This window comes from Ochlerotatus camptorhynchus, unplaced genomic scaffold (assembly GCF_037179485.1).
Source record: "Ochlerotatus camptorhynchus isolate MF236.1 unplaced genomic scaffold, CSIRO-AGI_Acam_v1.1 ptg000246l, whole genome shotgun sequence".
NCBI lineage: Eukaryota > Metazoa > Arthropoda > Insecta > Diptera > Culicidae > Ochlerotatus > Ochlerotatus camptorhynchus.
Genome location: NW_027040736.1, coordinates 1,229,502 through 1,251,317, shown reverse-complemented (window position 1 = coordinate 1,251,317; position 21,816 = coordinate 1,229,502). Strand labels below are relative to the sequence as shown.

The 21,816-nt window shown below is 40.3% G+C and overlaps 1 protein-coding gene across 1 annotated transcript in view; it reads right to left on the bottom strand.

Annotated features, from left to right (window-relative positions):
• Positions 1-19,941, bottom strand: part of anne (anne boleyn) — a 47,657-nt gene extending 27,716 nt beyond the window's left edge. The window contains exons 1-2 of the mRNA XM_065226180.1: positions 18,932-19,941; positions 17,807-18,742 (exon numbers count right to left, since the gene is read on the bottom strand). Coding sequence (XP_065082252.1) covers positions 17,807-18,333 — 527 coding nt within the window. The 5' untranslated portion in view covers positions 18,334-18,742; positions 18,932-19,941. The remainder of the gene's footprint in view (positions 1-17,806; positions 18,743-18,931) is intronic.
• Positions 19,942-21,816: the final 1,875 nt, after the last annotated feature.

Sequence of the window (21,816 nt, the reverse complement as noted above, 5' to 3'; positions counted from 1 at the left end):
ATGTTCCATAAAGTGCATATTAAGTTCCAACACAACTTTCTGGCTACTTTAGAAGCTATAGAAAGCATACGAGGAACTTAAGGCTCCAAAAAGTTCCGATGCGTACTTCTAGCAACTAGAAGTTCAAAAAAAGTTACAAAAAGCATCCCTAAGCACTTCTTAGGAACTTCAGGCAAGGCTGAAAACATGGCCACAACAAAGTGCCGAACAAGTTCCCAGCGGAACCTCTTAGCAACTTTAAAGTATCTTAAAAGTTCCCTGCGGAACTTCTTAGCAACTTGAAAATTTCTGAATAGGTCCGTCATAGCCCACATGAAGCAATTCGCACAAGTTTTTATTAGTAACAAAATTAAATGTACGTAAATATGAAATGGTCAGTGGCTCAAATAAATCATAATTCTTATATTTATGCAGGGCAGCAATATTCTACATAAATTTAAAAAAAATTAAAGTGTAATTTCCTGGATTCAAACCCATGCATTCGGCATGCGATCTACGAACGCTAACCACTGTGCCACAATTGTGTTGGAATATAATGCGGGCAAACACCAAATTAAAATTCATCAAGGTGTTGTGTTTCGTATTCAAGTCAGTCAGCTGGCACTGAAAACTCCAACAGTAGGCGGGACAACAGCTCACTTTAATATATCGCAGATGACGTAGCGGTTCGTGCTGGGGCTCTCACGCAGAAGCAGTGATGCAAAATATCATGACACTCACGTGACACTCGTCTACGCATCAACCGACTATCGCTGACAGAACGTTTTGTCACGCAGTGAGAGGTAGAGCCATGGCAAACAACAATCACCAGTAATGGTCGCTGCTCACAAGCAAAACGTTACACCCGCTGCTGATGATGAAAAACACAACGAAAACAGTGAAGACTTCTGCAGTACGATCATGAGAAAAAACTAAACGACAGAAGAAAATGAAAACAATGCCTACGCATTCCAAGATCGTCCCGGCTGTGTGAGTTACAAACAAAGCAGGCAAAATTAAACGGAAGCTGTTAGGCTCACTCACCAACACACTCACATATGCAAACAAAGCAGCAACTGCTTCAAAACGAGCACAGATGAGTGTCGTGATTGTCGGGAATAACCAGATCGGTGATGGATCACAACAGAAGACGACTTTCACCAGTTGCTTTTTACTTCTTTCGTCAACTTGATAGATGGTCATGGAGAGAGCTTCGACGAGCACATTGATAGGAATGTACAAAGCGTTACTACCATCAGCTGTTTGACGATCGTGATTGTGATAGGTCGCAACTCTGCGCAGAAGGATTGATTTTAATTCTTCAAACAGCTCCAAAACTACTACTAATGCTGATAAATCAATACATGTTCGTACTCAAACGAAACTGTCAACTCTATACGTTCATCTTCTCATCTATAGTATTAAAATTACCACTTTAGTCTGTTATTTGAAATTAGCATCTTCAACTATGTAAATCGTTGACTTCACGCAGAAGTAATACAAAAACATATAGTTAAAGTGGAATAAATATGCTTTAAAATACATAAAATAGTAACATCTGTACAACTTTCGCCCTCTATAAAACTGTAGGAAGTAACTAGTTCTAAAAGTTTCCTTTAAACTGCTATTTAATGTAATGTAAAACAAAAAAAAACTTAGACTTAAATAACGGATGTTTGTAGAGGCACCCTAATAAAAAGCAGTAACATAGCTCTAGCATGGTCAAATAAAGAGCTAAAACACGGTATCTTCTAAAAAAATGCTTGAATTAATATTCCTATTCTTCTTGGAATTTTTCTTTATTAGGGAGGTTACTTATATTGCAGGGTATTTGACAGTTTTTCTAAAACCGATGGCTGCCATCTTAGGTTCCAAAATAGCGTCTAATATCGATTTTAGGCCTCTACACGTCGTTCTCGTTCTGAAAACACTCATATTGTTGATTATTTGACCGTATTTATAAAGTCGATTACCGCCATTTTTGATTCCAAAATGGCCTCTAATATTGATTTTCAAGCTGAATCGATTTGAAGGCTAGTAATTTGTATTTTAAGATCGACGCATATCGCAATAGATTTTTAGGTTTTGTACAGGATTCATCAATTATTTACACTAATTTGCACAACTTTGCACTAGCATGTATTTTTCAAGAGCTCACTGATCACTGTCGGTTAGTTTCGATTCTTACCACCAGGAGCGCTTGAGTTTAAGTTGGATTTGTCAATGCTGGGCAAGTTTTTTTTGTTCCTTGTCGGGTATTTTCAGCACTGCGACCATTTTTCTGATCTACTGTGATATATTCCCTATTTTTTTCTTAAGCTATATCAAGATGCCGTATCACTATTATTAGGAGTGATCGCCATCGTTTGACTAATAGCATTATCCCAGCAAGGCATCATACTTCGAATAAAGTGCACTGCCGTACTGAAAGTTGTTCTCCGAATGTCAAAGGGTTCTATCAGCCCCTTGTCGAAGAACTTACGCCTTTTATTGAAAATTTCCGGACAGTGGCATAGCAAATGTTCCTAGTCTTCCTTTTCTATGCCACAGAAGCGACATACATCTTCTTGAAGTTTTCCAATCAGCTTCAAGTGATAACGGCTCGGACAATGACCTGTTATAAGACCTGCATATATACTAAGATCTTTCTTAGAAAGTACCAGGATTTCGTGGGTCACAGAAATGTTTGGATTAATGAATCGCTTCGACTGCCTAGCAATAGAAGTGTTCTTCCAGTTTTCCTCCACTTTTGAAGATTCCCACGCTTTTAGCTCAATTCTAAGAGATGCAGCTGATAAGCCACAAAATAGCTCTGACCCGATGAACTTATGAGAAGATCCGAGTCTTGCTAGTGCATCAGCTCTTTCATTTCCCTCAATCCCGCAATGACCAGGAACCCAATATGACAAGACAATTTTTGAAGTGATTGAACACCCTCCCAGACAAGTTTTGATGTACATGTCGTCGACTTTAAAGCATTTAGAGCAGTTTGACTGTTGGACATGACGCATATATTTGAACTCTTATAGTTTCTACATGGAACACTCCAAAATTACTTAGATTTCAGCTTGGAACACAAGTTAGTTTTCTCTAGATACCAAATTTCGATGCTTTTGACAGATGGGATCGTTGCACATTTGAATCGGCCGTTATATATAGGAGAAAAAGGTAAGTTTATGTTTCATTTCGGTTTGTCAGTGATTTGTTGATGTACAATATTTGTACGCTAGTAAAATCATCGCATCAGTCGTAGTTTACTTTGTGATGTAAGGGGCACGTAAGCACAAAAATGTGAAGTTTTATTATCGAAACAACGAACGTTGCGTAAATGTAAATGTAGAATTTAATCAAGGCATAAGTGCTTTTTCGTAGATCGTAGAAGTTTAAAAGATTATCAGTCGAAGAAGCTTATTCCTGTGTAAAGGGCACCGCTGTCGAGTTTGAGTTTAAATAAATTCCAGGTCATATCACATCAAGGAGACTTATAGTAACATCGCATGATTATCGTGTGTTTTTGAAACATAGCATCGTCATCAACGTCACCGTCGGGGCCGGTTTTGAATTATTGCAATAGCAACGCGATCGTAGCTTGTATGATGTGATATTAGGGGCTTGGTGGCCTTAGAGCGATCATTTTTGCTTACTGAGTAGAACATCATGAGTTTAATTTCAAGGCCCTCCTCATTCAAGATTCGTTAATTGATTTTTTTGCTAATGTGAATACATTGGAATAACAACAAATCGATCATTGGTGTGTTGTAATTAAAGGAGCTCGTTTGCCTAATGGCAAACGGTTTTTGCTTACTGAGCAAAAGATCGTGGGTTCAATCCCAAGCTCCTTCGCGTTATAGGATCGTTAGGATATCAATTCAGCTTATCGTTCACCAGAATGAATCCTGCTGCAAATCCAACCCTTTTATCTAACATCCCAGTGATTTCTCGAGAATGTGCAGAGGATTTCTCGGCTTTCAACATAGGTATCACGCCAACACATTCATACCCTTTCCTTTCTTGACCTGCGTTCGGGCGCGGCCGGCTCTGGTATTTCCTACTGCTGGGATTTTCCTACCTAGATCATCAGTTTTTACATATTGAGGATAAATGCTAATCCCAAGCATCGTCTATTGGTTCTCTGTGTAATTACAGCTGATCTAGCAATCGTGTGAATCACAATAAGGATCTGGGAGTCATCTTAGATTGTCAACTCACATACAGCCAGCATATCTCGTACGTGGTCGACAAGGTATCCAGAACGCTTGGTTTCATTTTCAGGGTAGCCAAAAGTTTCACCGACATCTACTGCTTGAAGTCGCTTTACTGCTCCCTCGTCCGGTCGGTGTTAGAATACTGCTGCCCTGTATGGAATCCCAATTACCAAAGCAGTGTACAAAGAGTAGAGTCTATGCAACGATGATTCATCTGGTTTGCCCTTCGACGATTGCCTTGGAGGGATCCTCATCGCCTTCCAAGCTACGAAAGTCGGTGCCAGTTAATTCACCTGGATCCTTTGTGGAGTCGAAGAGATACGACAAGGGCCCTGTTTGTGGCAGACATTCTACAGGGCAGAATCGATTGTCCTTCTACTCTGCAACAAATCGACGTTAACGTTCAACCACGAGCACTCCGTATCAACGCAATGCTGAGGATACCTTTTCGTCGTACAAACTATAGTTCTTATAGTTCTTCTATAAGTTGTTAGTTCTTCTATCAATGGGCTACAAAGGGTTTTCAATCGTGTTGCTTCCTTATTAGATTTTCACTTGGCACGCGAGCAGCGTCAGAGATTCCGTGATATATTTTTAAGAATTAGGAATTGAGTTGGACTTCACGGCCTTTGCAGCTTTTTAATTCTTGACTATATTGTATTTTCTAGTATTGCTTAATCCATCATTAGGACTAAACCCAGTCGGTTGATGTAGAATCAAATAAACAAATAAAAAAATTACAGGGTAGCATCCGCGGGCGGTCAATCACAAAAAATGTCGGTTTGTCAGTGATTCAACTTGCAATGATTTGTCAATCCATGTACAATAGACTGATGCAAAATTTGACTTTTTAGCTCCACAGGGCTTAAATGGTTTCAAATCGGGTCCTGATTAGCCTCCCAAAGTTACAACTCATTTGGTTAGAAATAGACTTCACACAAGCCATTTGAAGTTTACATGTAAATTACTATGGGAAATCTCAACTTTTTGTTCATTGCCTTCTAGTCTTTTTCCATATTACGCTGTGAAACAGTTCTATAGCCTTTCTTACAGAAAATTTTCTCATCTACAATTTTGCTGAAGATTGTTTCTATGTAAAACGAGACAGAAAAAAGTTATCAATTATTTAAGAGATTGGTAAACTTATGACATGATCAAGCAGCTGCTCTGTAGGCAACACTGTATTTTGCAGTGTGACATAGTAGCCATGATTTTTGTGTCCTATTCAACGCCCCTGCTGAGCAGTTGATTGAGCATGATCATAAGACATCAGCGCATAAAACCATTGATAACTTTCGATCCTTGCATTAAAAAGTGGTCTTCAGCAAAGTTGTAGCTGGGAAAAGTTCCTACAAGTACAGTTGAAAGCTTTTGAAGCAGACCGATATGGTGAATTATTAGATATACATGAACAAAAATCTTGGTTTTTTGTAATTCCCATACAAACTTCAAATAGTTTGTGCCATCTCACCAAATGGGTTTAAATTTTGAGAGGTTAGTCATGATCCGATTTGGAATCGTTTAAGTATTGTGGAGCGAAAATTTCAAATTTTGCATCACTCTAATGTACAACATTTGAAAATATGGTGTAATACAGTGACATTATTTGCTTTTGGTATGCTCCCAACCGATTAAACAGGAAAGCGGTAAATATTAAGTTGTGACAGTGTTGGATGAAACCGACGATAATACAAATCTGCCATAAGCCCTCAGTCATTTACATCTCCAAGTTTCAATCCATTTCGATGAAAACCGTTTAATTTGGTTAGATTGTTAAACATAGGGTTTTTCTGCAACGCAACGGCAAGAACCACAACTTTGATACCAACATGATAACATGAAGTCTGTTTTTGTTCAAATAGTCAAATATTACCTTCTAAATATTTCTAAAAATTTGCACTATCCACTATCTCATCCCATCCAATGCAAACGCCCCCTATCGCGCGTCGCTGTTATTCGCCTTCCATTCACCATTAATCATTCATCATGAATCAGCTCTTGTGCTCACCTCTTCCGAGAACTGCAAACATTCCAACGTGCCGAAATCCGAGCCAAATTTCTGCATTGAGGAAGTTCCAAGACAAGCAGCGAGAAACAGTAAATAAATAAAAAAAAACATATCCAACTCGTTAGGTGTAGGTGTCCACAAATTTAATTTAAATCCCATTAGGCTTAAATGTTAAAATCAAGATTGTCTACACTCGTAGTTTAAGCTTTCCTCGAAAGAACCATGGTAATGACGACAGTTGCTGGAACGTACATATGAGGATTCCGTCATCATAGGTAGAGGAGTCTATCGATCGGAATCCGAACGTAAGTGTTGTTATATACGCGTACATATAGCGCATGCAACGTTGAACTGCAGCTTGTCCGAACGAGAAACATGTCGGAATAGGGTAAGAGCTGACCTGGGGATTTTATTCGAAGAAGGGAAGGCGGGGTTGGGTTGGAGCATAGAGGAGATGATACCTCCAAAAAGCGATTATTAAATTTGTTTTCATGTGGCGAAGTGGGTTTTTCTTTCGATTGTTGTCTGAGCGGGGCGGGGAATGTTGTCTATGGTTTGGGTCGTGGCGATGTTGACTGCGGTGGTGGTGAGTGACTAAGCTGAAAGGACCTCGACGCAACAGACAACAACAAGTTGTAACATGTCTTGACTTGGTTTCGTTTCAGCAAAAATGTGGAAAGAGATTTGGCAGATTGGCAAAGATCAGTGACATAAATGCTAGCCAGATTGAGCAGTTATTACATGTTATAAGTCTATCTTGATGATATTTTTTCTTGTCGTAATGTAACATGTTATAACTCTGTAGTCTGAACGTGGTATTAACATCTACAATTCAACCTTTTGTCCCACTTTGAATAATACCATCTTTTTTACCCGAACTTTTGTCATTCAACCGTTTTATTTTGTCCCTCTTTCAATCTTTCGACCGTTTGTCCCTCTTTGAATCATTCGTATTTTTGTCTTCCGTCTCATAACTAAAATTTGCACCGTTTGACATGATTTTGCACCAAAAATAGAACATGTAACGAAATTATGAAAGATTTTGAATGTTAATAACTAAGCTGCCCCTAAGCCAATTTCAATAATTTTATCACCAATCGATCAGAAATGTTTCTACGCATCGATAGCAGTACTTCTGACTGTTGATTTTCAACAAAAAAACTATTGAAAAAGTGGTAAATATCAAGCATTGTCCAAAAGCATCGAAATAACTAGCAAATCCATCAATTACGTACATGCATATGCTGCTTCTTCAATACAGTGATCAGAGAATCGATTTTAGACAAAACAAGTCGAAGTGGCATTCGCCTTCGATTTTCGGGCGTGTGCGACTAGGGCGGATGCAATTGCGTAACATTTTGCACACTCATTGCCATATTCAGAACCCCACGCTCCCAACGACCACACAAAATGCTCTCCAGAGTTGTAATCTTGTAACAAAACTTGGAAGCAGGGGTGCAAGTGATTTTGATCGATTCCCTTCATCGACTCTCTGTTTCGTTAATAACTCGACGGCAAACACATTTATTGATACGTTTGGTGTTCTGGATGATAGAAGAGCATAGCAGAAATAGTGCGAAATAGGTTAGTTAAGCCATGGTCATCAAAAGAGGAAATCGATGAAGAGAATTCAAGAGCAAATTTTCATTATGTCGTAAGTAACATTCGCACCTATCCGAGAAAAATAAAGTTTTGTTTGGATGACCGAAAATTTATTCCTATTTCCAATTAAACACATATAATCCCATAGTGATAGCAATGTTTAACATATTCAGCCGGGTTTTAATCATACAAAGGCAAATCGCTAGCTTTCATGCTAAGAAATACTGGTTTTTAAGTCAAAAGATATTATACGTCGTTTGGTGGCCCCTATTGTTACTTAAGTCAAAGTGTATTTACCAGGATATTCGGGAGAATTATCAATTACGTCTCCTTACGTCCAGCCCATTCATCATTTTAGGACCACCGAGATCATCTTAGCAACAAACAGTTCGATTTATTCACTTTAATAATGAGAAAGCGAAACGACGAACGTACACTTTTCACGGGTTTCTCAGCGCTGTTACTTAAGTCAAACGGCATCTCCATAGAAATTGGGTGACTTAAGTAACATCGAAAACTATTTTGATCGGAAGGTGATTACGTCAAAAAGCAATTCGACTGGTAAATAAATTTAAAAATTGGATGTGATCCTATATTCGGACAGTATATAGTGTAATAGCAGGAGCATCGATTGACACTGATAGCTCGACTTTGTTTACCTTTGTTACATTCGACGTAATGAAAATTTGCTCTTGAATTGACTTTCACCCCTCTGCTTCTAAGCCCCTTAATTCAGTCGTCGTCATAGCAATGAAAACTAACATCGCACCGCTTTTGGTTCTTGGGTTAAGGGCCACCTACATTGGATCCGTTTGCGTTGCGTTGACGTAAATTTGACAGTTAGACAATAGATTTAGATGTGCGTGGGCCTTTACTCTTGCTGATTGCAATTCTGCTGTTCGACATTTTCGAAGGACGACCAAAAAACATTAAATTACACTATTTTCTAGGGATGCCTAAAAGTCCAATTATTCGATTAACGATTATTCCTACAGATTTTTCCATAAAACAGCAAAAAAGGTTATCTTCCATTTAATTCCACTTAATTAATTTTGGTATCCATGACAGATACGTAGATTTTTTCAGCTATTCGATTAAATATTTCTCGAATTTTCAATTATTCGAGCGCGTAACCGACATCTCTTCTTATTTATTAGAGAAGAGTCATGATTTGGAACAGGATCATAAATTTGCCGAAAAAAGTGTTAAGCGTCTTTCTGCTAAAGGGTAAGATTTACTAAACTAAAGATTAAGTTAAGATTTAACTAAAAAGAGAGTGAGCTGGGTTGACACTGAAATTCTGCGACCTTCCAACCTGTCGCAGACACCAGTTCAAGCAAAATGACAAAAGTGACAACAGGTCGCAAGTACTTTTGAGCACTTTAAGTTGGAGTTTTCAGTAGCTTTTACCTTTTAAAGAACTCCTGTCTTTCCTCTCAACTCTGAAAACCGTAAATTTCACGTATGACGTAACAAAACAATTTGATTGAATGTTTTAAAGAACTGCTGATGTTACAAAAGAGGCGTTAATTCGAAGTTTAAGAAACAACTTTCAAACATTTTCAGCTGGCGGAATACTAGGTTTAATGGGTCATTACTAAGATATCAGCATTTTCCCTGGGATTGATTTGGATCTTTGTCCATATGCATATGTTTTGTGATAACTACCCTCATTTCCGTTAAAATCACTACCCTTCACCAAGGGTAAGTCACTCAGCACATTTGCCAGAATTATATTCTACACAGCTTGGGCACATCCATCGGCACATTTTCGGCATACCTTCGGCACAATCTCGTAGGCATTAGATTGGTGTAAATAAAATGGGTGCACTGCTGGACAACCGTCATTGAAGTTGTTAAGAACATTACGTGCTGTTTGACTGTATGTTCAGGAACATCTTCTAATTGAATATACCAGAGAAACTCAGACCAGCAGTTCACTTATAGATCTAAATACGAAATGTAGGTTCTAGAGTGGACTTAAGAGGAAGAGGCAGTTAATCAGACCTCATCAGTACCATTAATTGAAATGCTGCTGCAACTTACATAAAACAAACTAAAGAAGTCTATTACCCTCTATAGTCGATCTTCAACAATACTCCAAATCGGTTCCAACTCTTTCCGGCCGAAAGGCTAGGTTTCTGGTCTGCCTTTGAGGGCATTATAAAACACTAAAACACAGAACTTTTATTACCCTATAGATCACAAAACACTGAAATTTCGCACACCTGCCACATCCCGCGTCATCCTCAATCCAATTTATTCTTGCGATTTCAAACCAAAACATTCAAGGTGTCAGAAATACCGGGTTGCCGGGATGGGTATTTTACAAACAATCGCAGCTTGCTCTATGACCGGCACAATCAGCATACTTGCGGTACACTGACAAAAAATATGACAGAAAATTGGTGTGCGAAGTGACCTACCCCTTGACCCTTCACAGAGTTTATTTAATAATTCTTCAAAATTAAGTTTTCTGAATCTCTTTGGGAGTCCCAAAAACATTTAATTATAACAGTTCAGAAATTCTCTGCAGGTCAATCTACAAAAAAAAAAATGAATTTCATCTTTAGATTTTCGTAGAATTTTAAAGCTTTATCCTAGTAATTCATAAAAGCTTCTTTCCAATTCCAAAATCCAAATCAGCTTGAACTCGCTTTAGAATTCTCAAGCAATTCACCTCAGAATTGTCCTGCAATTTTGTTCGAAAATATGTTAGAGTTTTCCCCTAAATTCTTCTGAAATTTGCTAGGAAATTTCCTTAAAATTCGCTAGAATCCGAAATTCCCTCAAAATTAATCTCAGTAATCCTTTGGAAGTATACTCTCAAAATTAAAATCCCCTGTTATTTTTCGAGGATTTTGGAATCCACTTCACAATCATCACTTAATTGTCCACATAGCTACATAACAATTCGTCTCTGGACTCACACAAGTGACTTGTAGTTAAAGCGAAAACAACAAATCAAGAAGACTGGCAACTTTACCAGAATCCAAGCGACAGATACAGTAGCACTGCACTTGAGTGAAGGTGGATTGTGGTGGAAAAATGAGCAAATACACAAACCCTTCTTCTGAGGTTGTAATCTTTGCTATCAAATTCGTTCGAAGCATTTACCTTTGAGCGGCAGATGACGCGATTGTACCTGTCTCATAGCGTTTGTATGAGAAAATGGAAGAGTTGCCAGTCTTCTTGATTTGTTGTCTTCGATTAAAGTCTAAAATCTCTAAAGTCTGTTCCAGTTAGTATTTGCCCGCTTCTTTTCAATTACTGTAGCGTCTCTAGTTGTCGTAGCAAGAAACTATTGTTTGATATGGAAGGATTGTTTATTCAGTGGTGAAAATTTCATCAGCATTCTTAACCCTCCGCTACTCGAGCTGTTGTAAACTGTGACCATACTACGTGGGATTTGACTGAATTGATTACAACATAGAATATATCGAGATCCTGACCAGATAGAAAGTTGTTGTCTCGAACAAAGTTGTTCAGGAGATCATAGCCTTATCGCTGGTGGACAGTAGTTAAGAATTTTCTCACTACGTAGCGCTAGAATACATGTGAAATTCTTGCATGTGATATGTCTCGAGATCTTGACCAGATAGAAAGTTACTGTCTTTCACAAAGTTTTTCAGGAGATAAAGCCTATTGCTTGGTACTCAATAGTTCAGAATTTGCTCACTACGCGACGCTAGTATACACGTGAAATTCTCATATAACATATCTCGAGTTCCCAACCAGATAGAAAGGTTCTGTCTTCGGCATAGTTGTTCAGGAGATCAAGGCCTTTTCGCAGGTGACCAGTAGTTCACTAGGGTCAAGACTTTTTGGCTGGTAGACAGTAGTTAAGAATTTTCTCACCACGTGGCAAGTTTTTCGCTGAGATCCAGCAAAACAAAATACCGTGCTGCTCGGTGGTGCCCATCTCGGCAAAAAATCTAGGTGTGTAGGTACATCCAAAGTCATAAAGAAAAGTCCTGATAATATGAAATTATCATCTCTTTCATTATACCGCTTTTCCTACGCTGCTGGGAGTGTGACTTCGAATTTATGGACATACACCTTATCCTAAATCTAAACGAGAAGAATCTACTCGGTTCGTCTAAAATGTGTAATGTAATGTAAAATGTATAAAATATGTACACACAAGTTAGCCAGAAGAGCCATAGGACTATCTCAGTCGTAAGAATGTTTTACTCAGTTGTCTGGAGAAATTTCCAAAAGCATAGTTCACTCAGCGCTGAGTAACCTACACTCCCGATCATAAGATTTAATATACCCCTGTAAAGGGCGAACACGAAATTATTGCGACACATTCAACAGGGCATAACTTTTTTACCATTGGGTAAAAATCAACCAAATTTTGCACACTTTCTCATTGATGTGTATTGTGTACATGCTGTCAAACTCGAAGTCGTGTTTTTCGACTCAACGAAAATGGAGGTGAACCAACGCGAGTTGAGAGAACAAATTCTTTCCAAACACCTGGAATTTCCTGACCTGTCGCACCGGCAGTTGGGAAAAATGTTGAACATTCACCATTCAACCGTCTCCAGAGTGTTGAAGCGGTTCCAGGAGCGGTTGACGTTGGACCACGGCAAAGGAGCTGGAAGAAAACCGGGACCGGAGAACAAAAAGACGGAGGGAAAGGTGAAGCGGACGATTAAAGCAAATCCCAACGTCTCAAGCCGTGATTTGGCTAAAAAGATCGGCATGTCGCAGAGCTACGTCCAGAATGCAAAGAAGAGAGCTAGACTACATACATACAAGGTACAGAACTTACCAAACCGCGATGAGCGTCAACAATCGACGGCTAAAACTCGGGCACGGAAGGTCTACGAGAAGATGCTGACAAAATATGGCTGCTGTGTGATGGACGACGAAACGTATATAAAAGCCGATTTTAAGCAAATTCCGGGGTTGGAGTTTTTCACCGGCAAGAGCAAGTTCGATGTGGACGACAAATTTAAGAAGAAGAAAATGTCGAAGTTCGCCTCCAAATATCTCATTTGGCAGGCCATCTGCTCTTGCGGACTGAGGAGTGAGCCTTCGTGACAAAGGGCACAGTAAATGGCGAGATCTACAAATCTGAGTGCCTCGAGAAGCGCCTTTTGCCGTTCTTGCAGCAGCACGACGAAGCTCCGCTATTTTGGCCAGATTTGGCATCATACCACTATTCTAAAAGTGTCCTGGAGTGGTATGAGGCCAATTCTGTCCATTTTGTTCCAAAGGACATGAATCCGCCAAATTGTCCGGAGCTGCGCCCGGTGGAACAGTACTGGGCAATAATGAAGCGGGAACTTCGGAAGAGCAAGAAGACAGTCAAAGACGAGAAGGACATGTTAAGAAAATGAAAAAAAAACTGAGAAACTGGTACCGGATGACACTGTAAAGATTTTGATGGAAGGCATCAAGCGAAAATGCGTTCAATTTTACACTCAAGGCTCCATCGATTAACTTTTCTTTTGATTTTTGAAGTAAATATATGTATAAAACTACCCTAAAATTTTGGTTTGATTCTAAACATTATAAGAAAATTGGCATGACATTTTCGGTGTTGCAATAATTTCGTGTTCGCCCTTTATAAAATACACGCAAATGTGTTTTGTTCAAAGCTCTCTCAGTTTAAGTCCAATTTTTGATCTTCTTAGGTTATTTTAACGGTATGAATGGTATAGCATAAGGGTTCTACTACTACTTTTAATTTCAAAGATTTTTTTTTTTTTCAACTCAATTCTAAGAAAATCAATCATGATTCTTCAGAGTAAATTTTGAAAACTAGTGTAGCTTTGGGTGAACCTTTGGTATACAAAATTTGAAAATTATATTTAATTATTATATTTGCCTCTTCATATTTCCATTCAAAATCTTTCAAATGTTCTAAAAAGAACGAAAATTGGACGTAAAATGACAAAGATATGAACACAACACATTTGCATGTGTCCTCAAACTTATGATCGGGAGTGTACGTTTTTGTAAATTTCTTCATTCAACTGAGCAAAAGTGCCTCATTCTCTGAGTTAGTCTCGTTGTCCGTGCACACGTAAATACGGGGATTTTTTTTTGCTCTAGACCCCATCGATAAAACAGCCTAAAATGAAAGGGAGACTCTAAACATTCATTTGGTGGATGTTTAAGCGATATTGATCTTTTAACGTGTTACCACTTATTTATCAGAGGTAAACAAGTGGAACGACTCACCCCAATTTATGTATCAACAAATCTGCATGAAAATCTTCACCAGTAAAAGAAATCCAGAATATATTTGTCTTATCCCACTTAGGCTGATGTAAATTGTATTTTTATTTTATGATATTTGATATGCGAGAATTGCTCGCCAAATTTTTAGAAATTTCCGAACTACTTTTCATCAGACAAAAGATCTTAATCTCCTTAACAGCTTTGCCAAAAACAGTAAATTTCTAGCTGTTCAGGCTCTCGAGATATTATATATGCGAAGATTTCACGTATATCCTAGCGCCGCGTAGTGAGAAAATTCTGTACTGTCGACCAACGAAAAAGTTTTGATCTCCTGGACAACTTTGCCGATGACAGTTTAGCAGGTCTCGAAATATATCTAATGCGAGAATTGCACTTGTATACAGAATCTTGAGATATTTTACAAGCGAGAATTTTGCGTGTATACTATCGCCGCGTAGTGTGAACATTCTGAACTATTGTGCACCAAGCTATAGGCATTGACCTCATGAACAACTTTTTCGAAGACAGTATTTTTTTACCTGTTCAGGATTTCGAGCTATAGCATAAGCGAGAATTGTACACGTTTACTAGCGCCACATGGTGAGAGAATTCTGCGCTTCTGTCCGCTATTCAAAAAGTCTTGACCTCCTGAACAAGTTTGCCTAAAGCAGTAACTTTCTACACACTTAATCTAGCTCGGTAAAATCTCAAACAGCCGATTACCTCGGCATTTACTTCTGCTCATATCTCTGCAAAATATCTGTTTGTTAGCTGATATTTCAGCAAATAGTTATTTGTTAGCTGAGTCTTGGCAATTGCTTTACTGAATCTCAGCAAAATAAATTGCAGAACTACTCAGCTGTTGGAATCTCGGCGAAAAAATTTAAGTGTGTATCTGCCCAGGATCTCGAGCTATTGTATATGCGAGAATTGCATGTGTATACTAGCACCGCGTAGTGAGAAAATTCTGAACAACTATCCGCCAACGAAAAGATCTTGTCTTCCTGAACAACTTTACCAAAGACATTTACTCTCTATCTGGTCAGGATGTATCACATGCGAGAACTTAACATGTATACGAGCGCTACCTAGTAAGAAGATTTGGAATTACTGTTCACCAGCAAAAAATTTATGATCTCCTGAACAGCTTTGCCGAAGACAGTAACTTTCTATCTGGTCAGGATCTCGAGATATAAAATATGAGAATTTCGCGTGTACACTAGCGCCACGCAGTGAGAAAATTCTGAACTACTGTCTATCTGCAAAAAGGCCTTGACATCCTGAACAACTATGCCGAAGACAGTACCTTTCTATCTGGTTGGGAACTCGAGCTATTGTATATGCAAAAATTGCACGTATATACTAGCAAAACGTAGTGAGAATTTTCGGAACTACTCTCCACCAGCAAAAAGGTTATGATCTCTACAACAACTTTGCCGAAGACAGTAATTTTTTATCTGGTCAGGATCTCGAGATTTTCCATGTTGTAACCAATTAAGTAAAATCCCTTAGTAAATAGTACCGACACCGTTTACGCGGTTTCCATTCACATTTTCTCTATTATCCGCATTGTTTGGGGGTTAGCTGTTTAGCTTGTTTAGTTAAAAACAAGTTTGTTAAAGAATACCCGTTGGTTTCATATCGATTGGTAGCTCGGCTGCAAAATGGCAATGGAAAGCTCACACTGTTGTACAAAGAACAACGCGCGAGTACTCGTGTTACAAAGGTTGGCGCGAGTAACGGAGGGTTAAACACGTTTAAAAGTTATCGAATATAGAACGCTAGAGACGTTGAAAACCCAACGTGGTCAGCAGGAATGATCGCAAAGGTTCTCAATTTTCCCAAACCATGCTTAAACGTTCCTGGGAAACACTAACGTTGGATCGCGCAAAACAAAACAAACGTAGAACTGTAACATATGACCTGAAATTACGAGCGAAGATCATGAGGGCAGTCAAAAAGAATCCTGGGATCTCTGGACGTGATTTGGCGAAAAGGTTCCATGCGGCCCATAGTACAGTTCAGCAAATCTGTTTGCGAGACGGTTTTTCGTCGTACCATGCCAGCAAATTTGCCAACAGGACGCTGAAACAAAACTGCAGGGATTTAGCATTGATAGTAACAAATAAATAAAAAAAAAATCGCGTGGACATGATTAGATATTATCGAAGACAACAAGTCAAGAAGGCTGGCAACTTTGCCAGAATCCAAGTGACAGATACCGTAGCGCTACGCTTGAGTGAAGGTGGAAGCAACGCATAGTCAAATGAGCAAATACACAAACCCTTCGTCTGAGGATGTAATCTCTACTATCAAATTCGTAGGAAGAGTTGCCAGTCTTCTTGATTTGTTGTCTTCGATATTATGTAAACCATATCATCAATTATATTGAGCGTTCAATAGTTGGGTGTCCTATTGACGCACCCCTTGGTTAAAGAAAAAGGATTTTGCATGTGCTAGAAAGAACACGTGAGTACCTATTCAGATTTGGCAATCGCTTTACCATAGATCCGTTCGGGTTTGCTAATTGCGTAAAGTGCGATTCTGCGAGAGCAGAGAGGAAAGAAAAGCACGACATTACGGAAATGAGCGATGAGCGATAACTTTACATATACAAGCAGAATGAAACGCAACCAAGTGGTACTCGATTATGACGACTGGGTTAGGGATGACGTTTTTTCAAGCCTAAGTAGGAGAATTTACGTATTTTCGGCAACCTAAGCAGCGACTTTCTTTCTATAGCCTTTTTCTATAAGGAACGCACACATATGCAGTATTGGTTTGTTTACAATCTTTTGCTGCCAGCTGCTCTAACAATTTCAGTCGAAAGAATTGTCAAAAACTGTTTTGAAACGCTTTTACAAAGCTCCAATCTTCTCTAGTGAGAGCGAATATTGTCGGCAACCAGTTTTTCTTCGGCAACCGTTTCATTTGAACTGCATGTAAATCTGCTGTTCTATTATCGGCAACTCGAAATCAGCTACAATTTGTAGTGCGTGTGTTGCATTTCAAGAAAACCTTGCTAGATTGCTTTTTCTCAGTGGTAAAAATATAGTCAAATTGAAGCTGAAAGCACAAAAAATCGTTTGCATGCATTCAGCGAAGTGTTTTCGTAAGAAAATCCAGTGAAAATAGTGTTTCAATTTGGGTTGCCGAAAATAGTCTGTCATGCCGAAGCCGTCATTTCCCCTATTTAGTTCAGCAAGTTTGTAGAGTTATTTCCTATCGATTGGTGTATTTGGATTTTTATTTCATCTACAAATGACAAAGTTAGGCGCGTTCAAAACCTAACACCTTTTCGTGACGGTAGCAATTTTCGATTTACCCCCTGTACCTTTCCGTAAGACGTCTAACCTAGTGTGCTGGGCTCACCCCATTTTCCCTATGATGTTTCGTCGGAGCTGCTACTTGTGCGCTTGAAGTTTAAAAGTGACATTGCGATCCATCAGAAATAATGCTTTCGCAGTGAATGCCTCTACGACTGCAGCTTCCACCTACCGAGAGCACCCCTAACAAAGTATGTATTGCTATTGAGACGGCAAACACTCTGATTCTTATCTGTGCATACTGATTGCGATGATTGATTGATTGTTTGTAGATTCAGAACAACCGGACGATTCTCTCACGGTCACGATGGTTCGTAATAACTAAGATGAAAGCGACTAGATAGGTTTCCCGTTCGTTATGCGATACGAGGCCGTAATTTTAGCGCCTCATGCATCCAACCGCAATAAGGCACATCCGTTCGAATGGCGAATGCCAACCATCATGCTGCTACCCTTTGTTAATTATTAAAACCTTTAACAATACTCACTTGACTAGCTCGGAATTCATGGTGATTACGTTCTTTACGTAGAAGGCATCGTGTTTGCCCTGATACCGTTCGTGGACCAGCACCTTCTGGGCCACTTCCAGCGAACACTTCCGGTGGGTCACCAGCAGCAGCCAGTGCTGCCACCAGTGCATCACCAGCCGCATGATGCCAAGCGTTAGAAAATATCCGATGTAGCAGAAGAACGTCCGCCAGCGGGACATTTCGTACCCGGTGATGAACATCTGATCCTCTTCGCCATCGTTCAGGATGTCATGAATGGAGGCCTGCGAGGTTTCGTTCAGCAGTTCGACGAGCGTGGACATTCCATCGGGGTGGTGTTTCTCCTGGCCCCGGTCGTAGCGAAGCGAATTGCCCGACACTTTGGACTTGGCGGATTTGTTGCTTCGCATTGAGCTGTACAGTTCCTGGTAGCCATTGGCTTGATCCGGGACGTCTTTTTGCGATGGAACCGGTGAAGCCGCTGCCTCACCGGGAGGTGGGTGATCTTTGTTATTTTCGAGGGGCATTTCTGTTTTCAGGGGGACAACCACACGAGCCCCGCTACCGCGTAACACCGGATGACGAGGACGTCAGGGAGGTTTTGCTCTCGTGATCTTGGTACGGGAAATCAAACTGAAGTAATTGTGACTGTAGTACTGCTGCAGTAGTAGTGGTTGGTGCTGGTGCTGCGTGATGATGGTGGCGGTAATTGTAGGAGCTGTTAATCAGCGAAATATTTGAATACCAATGTGGTTATGCTATCTCCTGATGAACCGGTGACACACGACGTACATAGCAGGACAGGAACGAAGTTGGTGCATGGCACGATGGCTACGGTGCTGGCAAATGGTGTTGTAGCTATTTGCCAGACTGGGTGTGCGAGTGTGTGCGAATGGATGGATGGGATTTATTTGCTCATCGATTCGATGCGGAATCCTGAGGATAGAGAGGACAAGATAATGTGCAATTAGACCGGTGAAGTTCGTTTTGTCGTCGAAAGAAAGCTAGGAGAAGGCTCGCGTGGGTTGTCCGAGCTGGCGATAGCTCATTTCGAAGGGTCAATTATATAAGCGTCAATACGTGACGCGATTTCATTTATTCTTTGGAACTGCCTGTGCAATCTACCTCGCTAGCTGCTACCGCCTCACTCCAGTCAGGTTATCTTCCGAGCTCAGAATGTGACACGCAATTGGTTTTCCTCGTTTCGCAGTCTGTCGAAAATCGGAAAATGATCCCAAAGCCCAAACGCTCCGCCACGATAATCGCTGTCTTTTTTTTTTTTCAATTGATAATACTGCCACTTTTATCAACACTTGTCAATCACACAAAAACCATATTGGTGCAAAACCTGGTATTTGTATGATCTCAAGGGATAGCGGCATGCAGTGTGCCGGTTTTGTGATATCCCTGGTGTATGAAATTTTAAATCGCTTTTGGTTACGGAACTACATCGGGCTGCACTCGTCGGTGTCTACCCCACTCAAATCCTTGCCGCCTCAGCTCATTAGTCAAGAGCCTCGGTCGACCGACACAAATTCACAGGAAACCACACGTTGTTTTCACACCTCCCCAATGCGAAAAAAAAGCACTTGATATTCTTCTCCCCTCGTTGTTGGTCACACTTTTTCGTCTAGCTTTAACAAAGCACCAACTCTTCACCAAAAATTCCACAACCAATCACTTTACAATCACCGAACTAGCATTCTTCTACCACCAGACGACTGACGACTGGAAATGGCTACCTCCGAGGAGCCAGGTAATTTTCCCCGTAAGGTAAACCTAATTCCAGATTGAACCACCAATCCAACAACCAACAATTCAGATATCTGCTAGAACCAGCAGATTCGCAATTCGCACACGAGTTGAAGATTGTAGCGCACGACGACGTACTGCACTGAACTGGCCGACTGTCTCGAGCGACTGGTCTGTCAAAAATTTTCACTCATGAGGCTGACATCTTTTTCTAGCAATTTTATCGATTATAGCACAACCGAAATTCACCACCCCGACGACGGCGAAGCTCGAATCGTCTTTGAAGAACAGCACTTTGGTGAGTTGCCTTTTGCACCACCAATACAACCGAGTTTCGAACAACTAGTTAGCTTCCGAACGAATGAGGGATTTTCCACAGCTAGAAGAACACCCAGCACATAACCACCAGCGATAAGCGATGTTGATGGGCGCGAAACCTGAACTATACTAGACTAGACTGAAACAACGTTGGTAGAGGACAGGTACCTACTATCTCTCGGAGCTCGTTTGAGCAACACAGATTCTACCGAGAGTGGGTGGGATGTGGAAGTCGTCTCGTGGTTGTGAGAATTTCTCCAATTAGAACAATGCTTGATTGCGGTGTGATTGGAGATTGTTTCAAGCGCACGTGTTCAGGGCAGTTTCCAGTTGGAATGCAAGGTCCCAGTCGTAGAGGAATGATAGATAATACGTGTCGATCGGTTGTTGTGAGAATCGGCACGATCGATAAGCTGTTTCAAGGTTTATGAGTCGCTTATCTGATAGTTTGTTCGAAATTGTGCACTCTGCAGTAAGTGGAAAGTACCATGCGTCCACATTTGTTCCACCTATGCTATTTTCAATTCCTTGAGAACATGGTGGAGACGCATGGTTATTTCGCATGGTCGAAGAGGAAGTTTCTCTTCCCTGATATCGGTGATCGTTGATGTCTTTCTGATTAAGGGCAGTTACACGCTGAATGACGAATCGATCAGACGCGACCTTCTCCGATTTTCATGAAACTTTGCTCAATTGTGAAGTAATGAAATTGGGTTGTTAGCGGAATGCTAAATAAAACAGCAAAAAAGGTTATCTTCCATTTAATTCCACTTAATTAATTTTGGTATCCATGACAGATACGTATTTCGACTACAATGTGCAGTCTTCATCAGTGTCATTCCCACTAAAGAACTTATCAAAATCTAACCCCCTTAAGTACTCATCCCCTAGGTAAAAAAGTCAAGATCATAGGTATAAAAATGAAACTACAATGTGTTGAATCGGAACCTACCTAACTAATAAAAACCAAAGATTTAAGTAAGCTAAAGGAGAAAAATCTATACAACTCTCTAATATACCTATGTGATTTTAACCTGATGTAAAGGAAAGTTGAAGTTACAAAGCTTGTACATAAGTCAGTCATGCCAAACATTGTCAAACGCCTTTTCGACGTCTAGCAAGGCCATGGCTGTGGACTTGGATACAGCCTTGTTACTTCGGATGTTATTCATCATCCGTACTAGCTGATGAGTGGTGGAGTGCCCCTTCCTGAACCCGAACTGTTCCGGTAGGAGAATGTTGTTTTCCTCGACAAACTTGAGCAAACGGTTGAGAATGAGTTTCTCGAACAATTTGCTTAGCGCTGAAAGGAGGCTGATTGGTCTGTAGCTGGAAGGCAAGGTTCGATCCTTACCGGGCTTTCGGATTGGTATGATTTTTGCTAATTTTCAGATACTTGGAAAGTAGTGCAGTTCCAAGCATCTGTTGAAAATAGCGGTTAGAAGAGACTGCACTTTCATGCTGAGTCTCTTCAAGATCAAGTTGAATATACCGTCAAACCCGGGAGCCTTCATGTTCTTGGAGCATTTCAGCGCTGAGCAAATCTGTTGTACTGTAATCATATCCGCCGGTGGCACGACACAAGGGGAGGCATCAAGGTGTTGTACGCATTGCGCAACCTGATCTTCGAGCGGACTTTGGATATTTGAGCCAAGCAAATGCGATGAAGTGACATGCTTGCCGATCGCATTTCCTTTCTCCTGTGGGGTGATTAAAAGCCGATCGTCATCATTTTCGACTTTGAGAGGTGGAACGGGTTTAGGATGATTTTTCAGGACCTTGGCTACCTTCCAGAATGGTCTGGAGCGGTCGTCCAGATTCTGAACAACACACCCGAAACTTTCATTTCGGAGTGAGTCCATTCTGGAAGCAATCTGCCTGTTCAGATCGGCCATTTCACATTTTTTGCCCAGATCTCCAGTCCTCTGAAACTGGCGTCT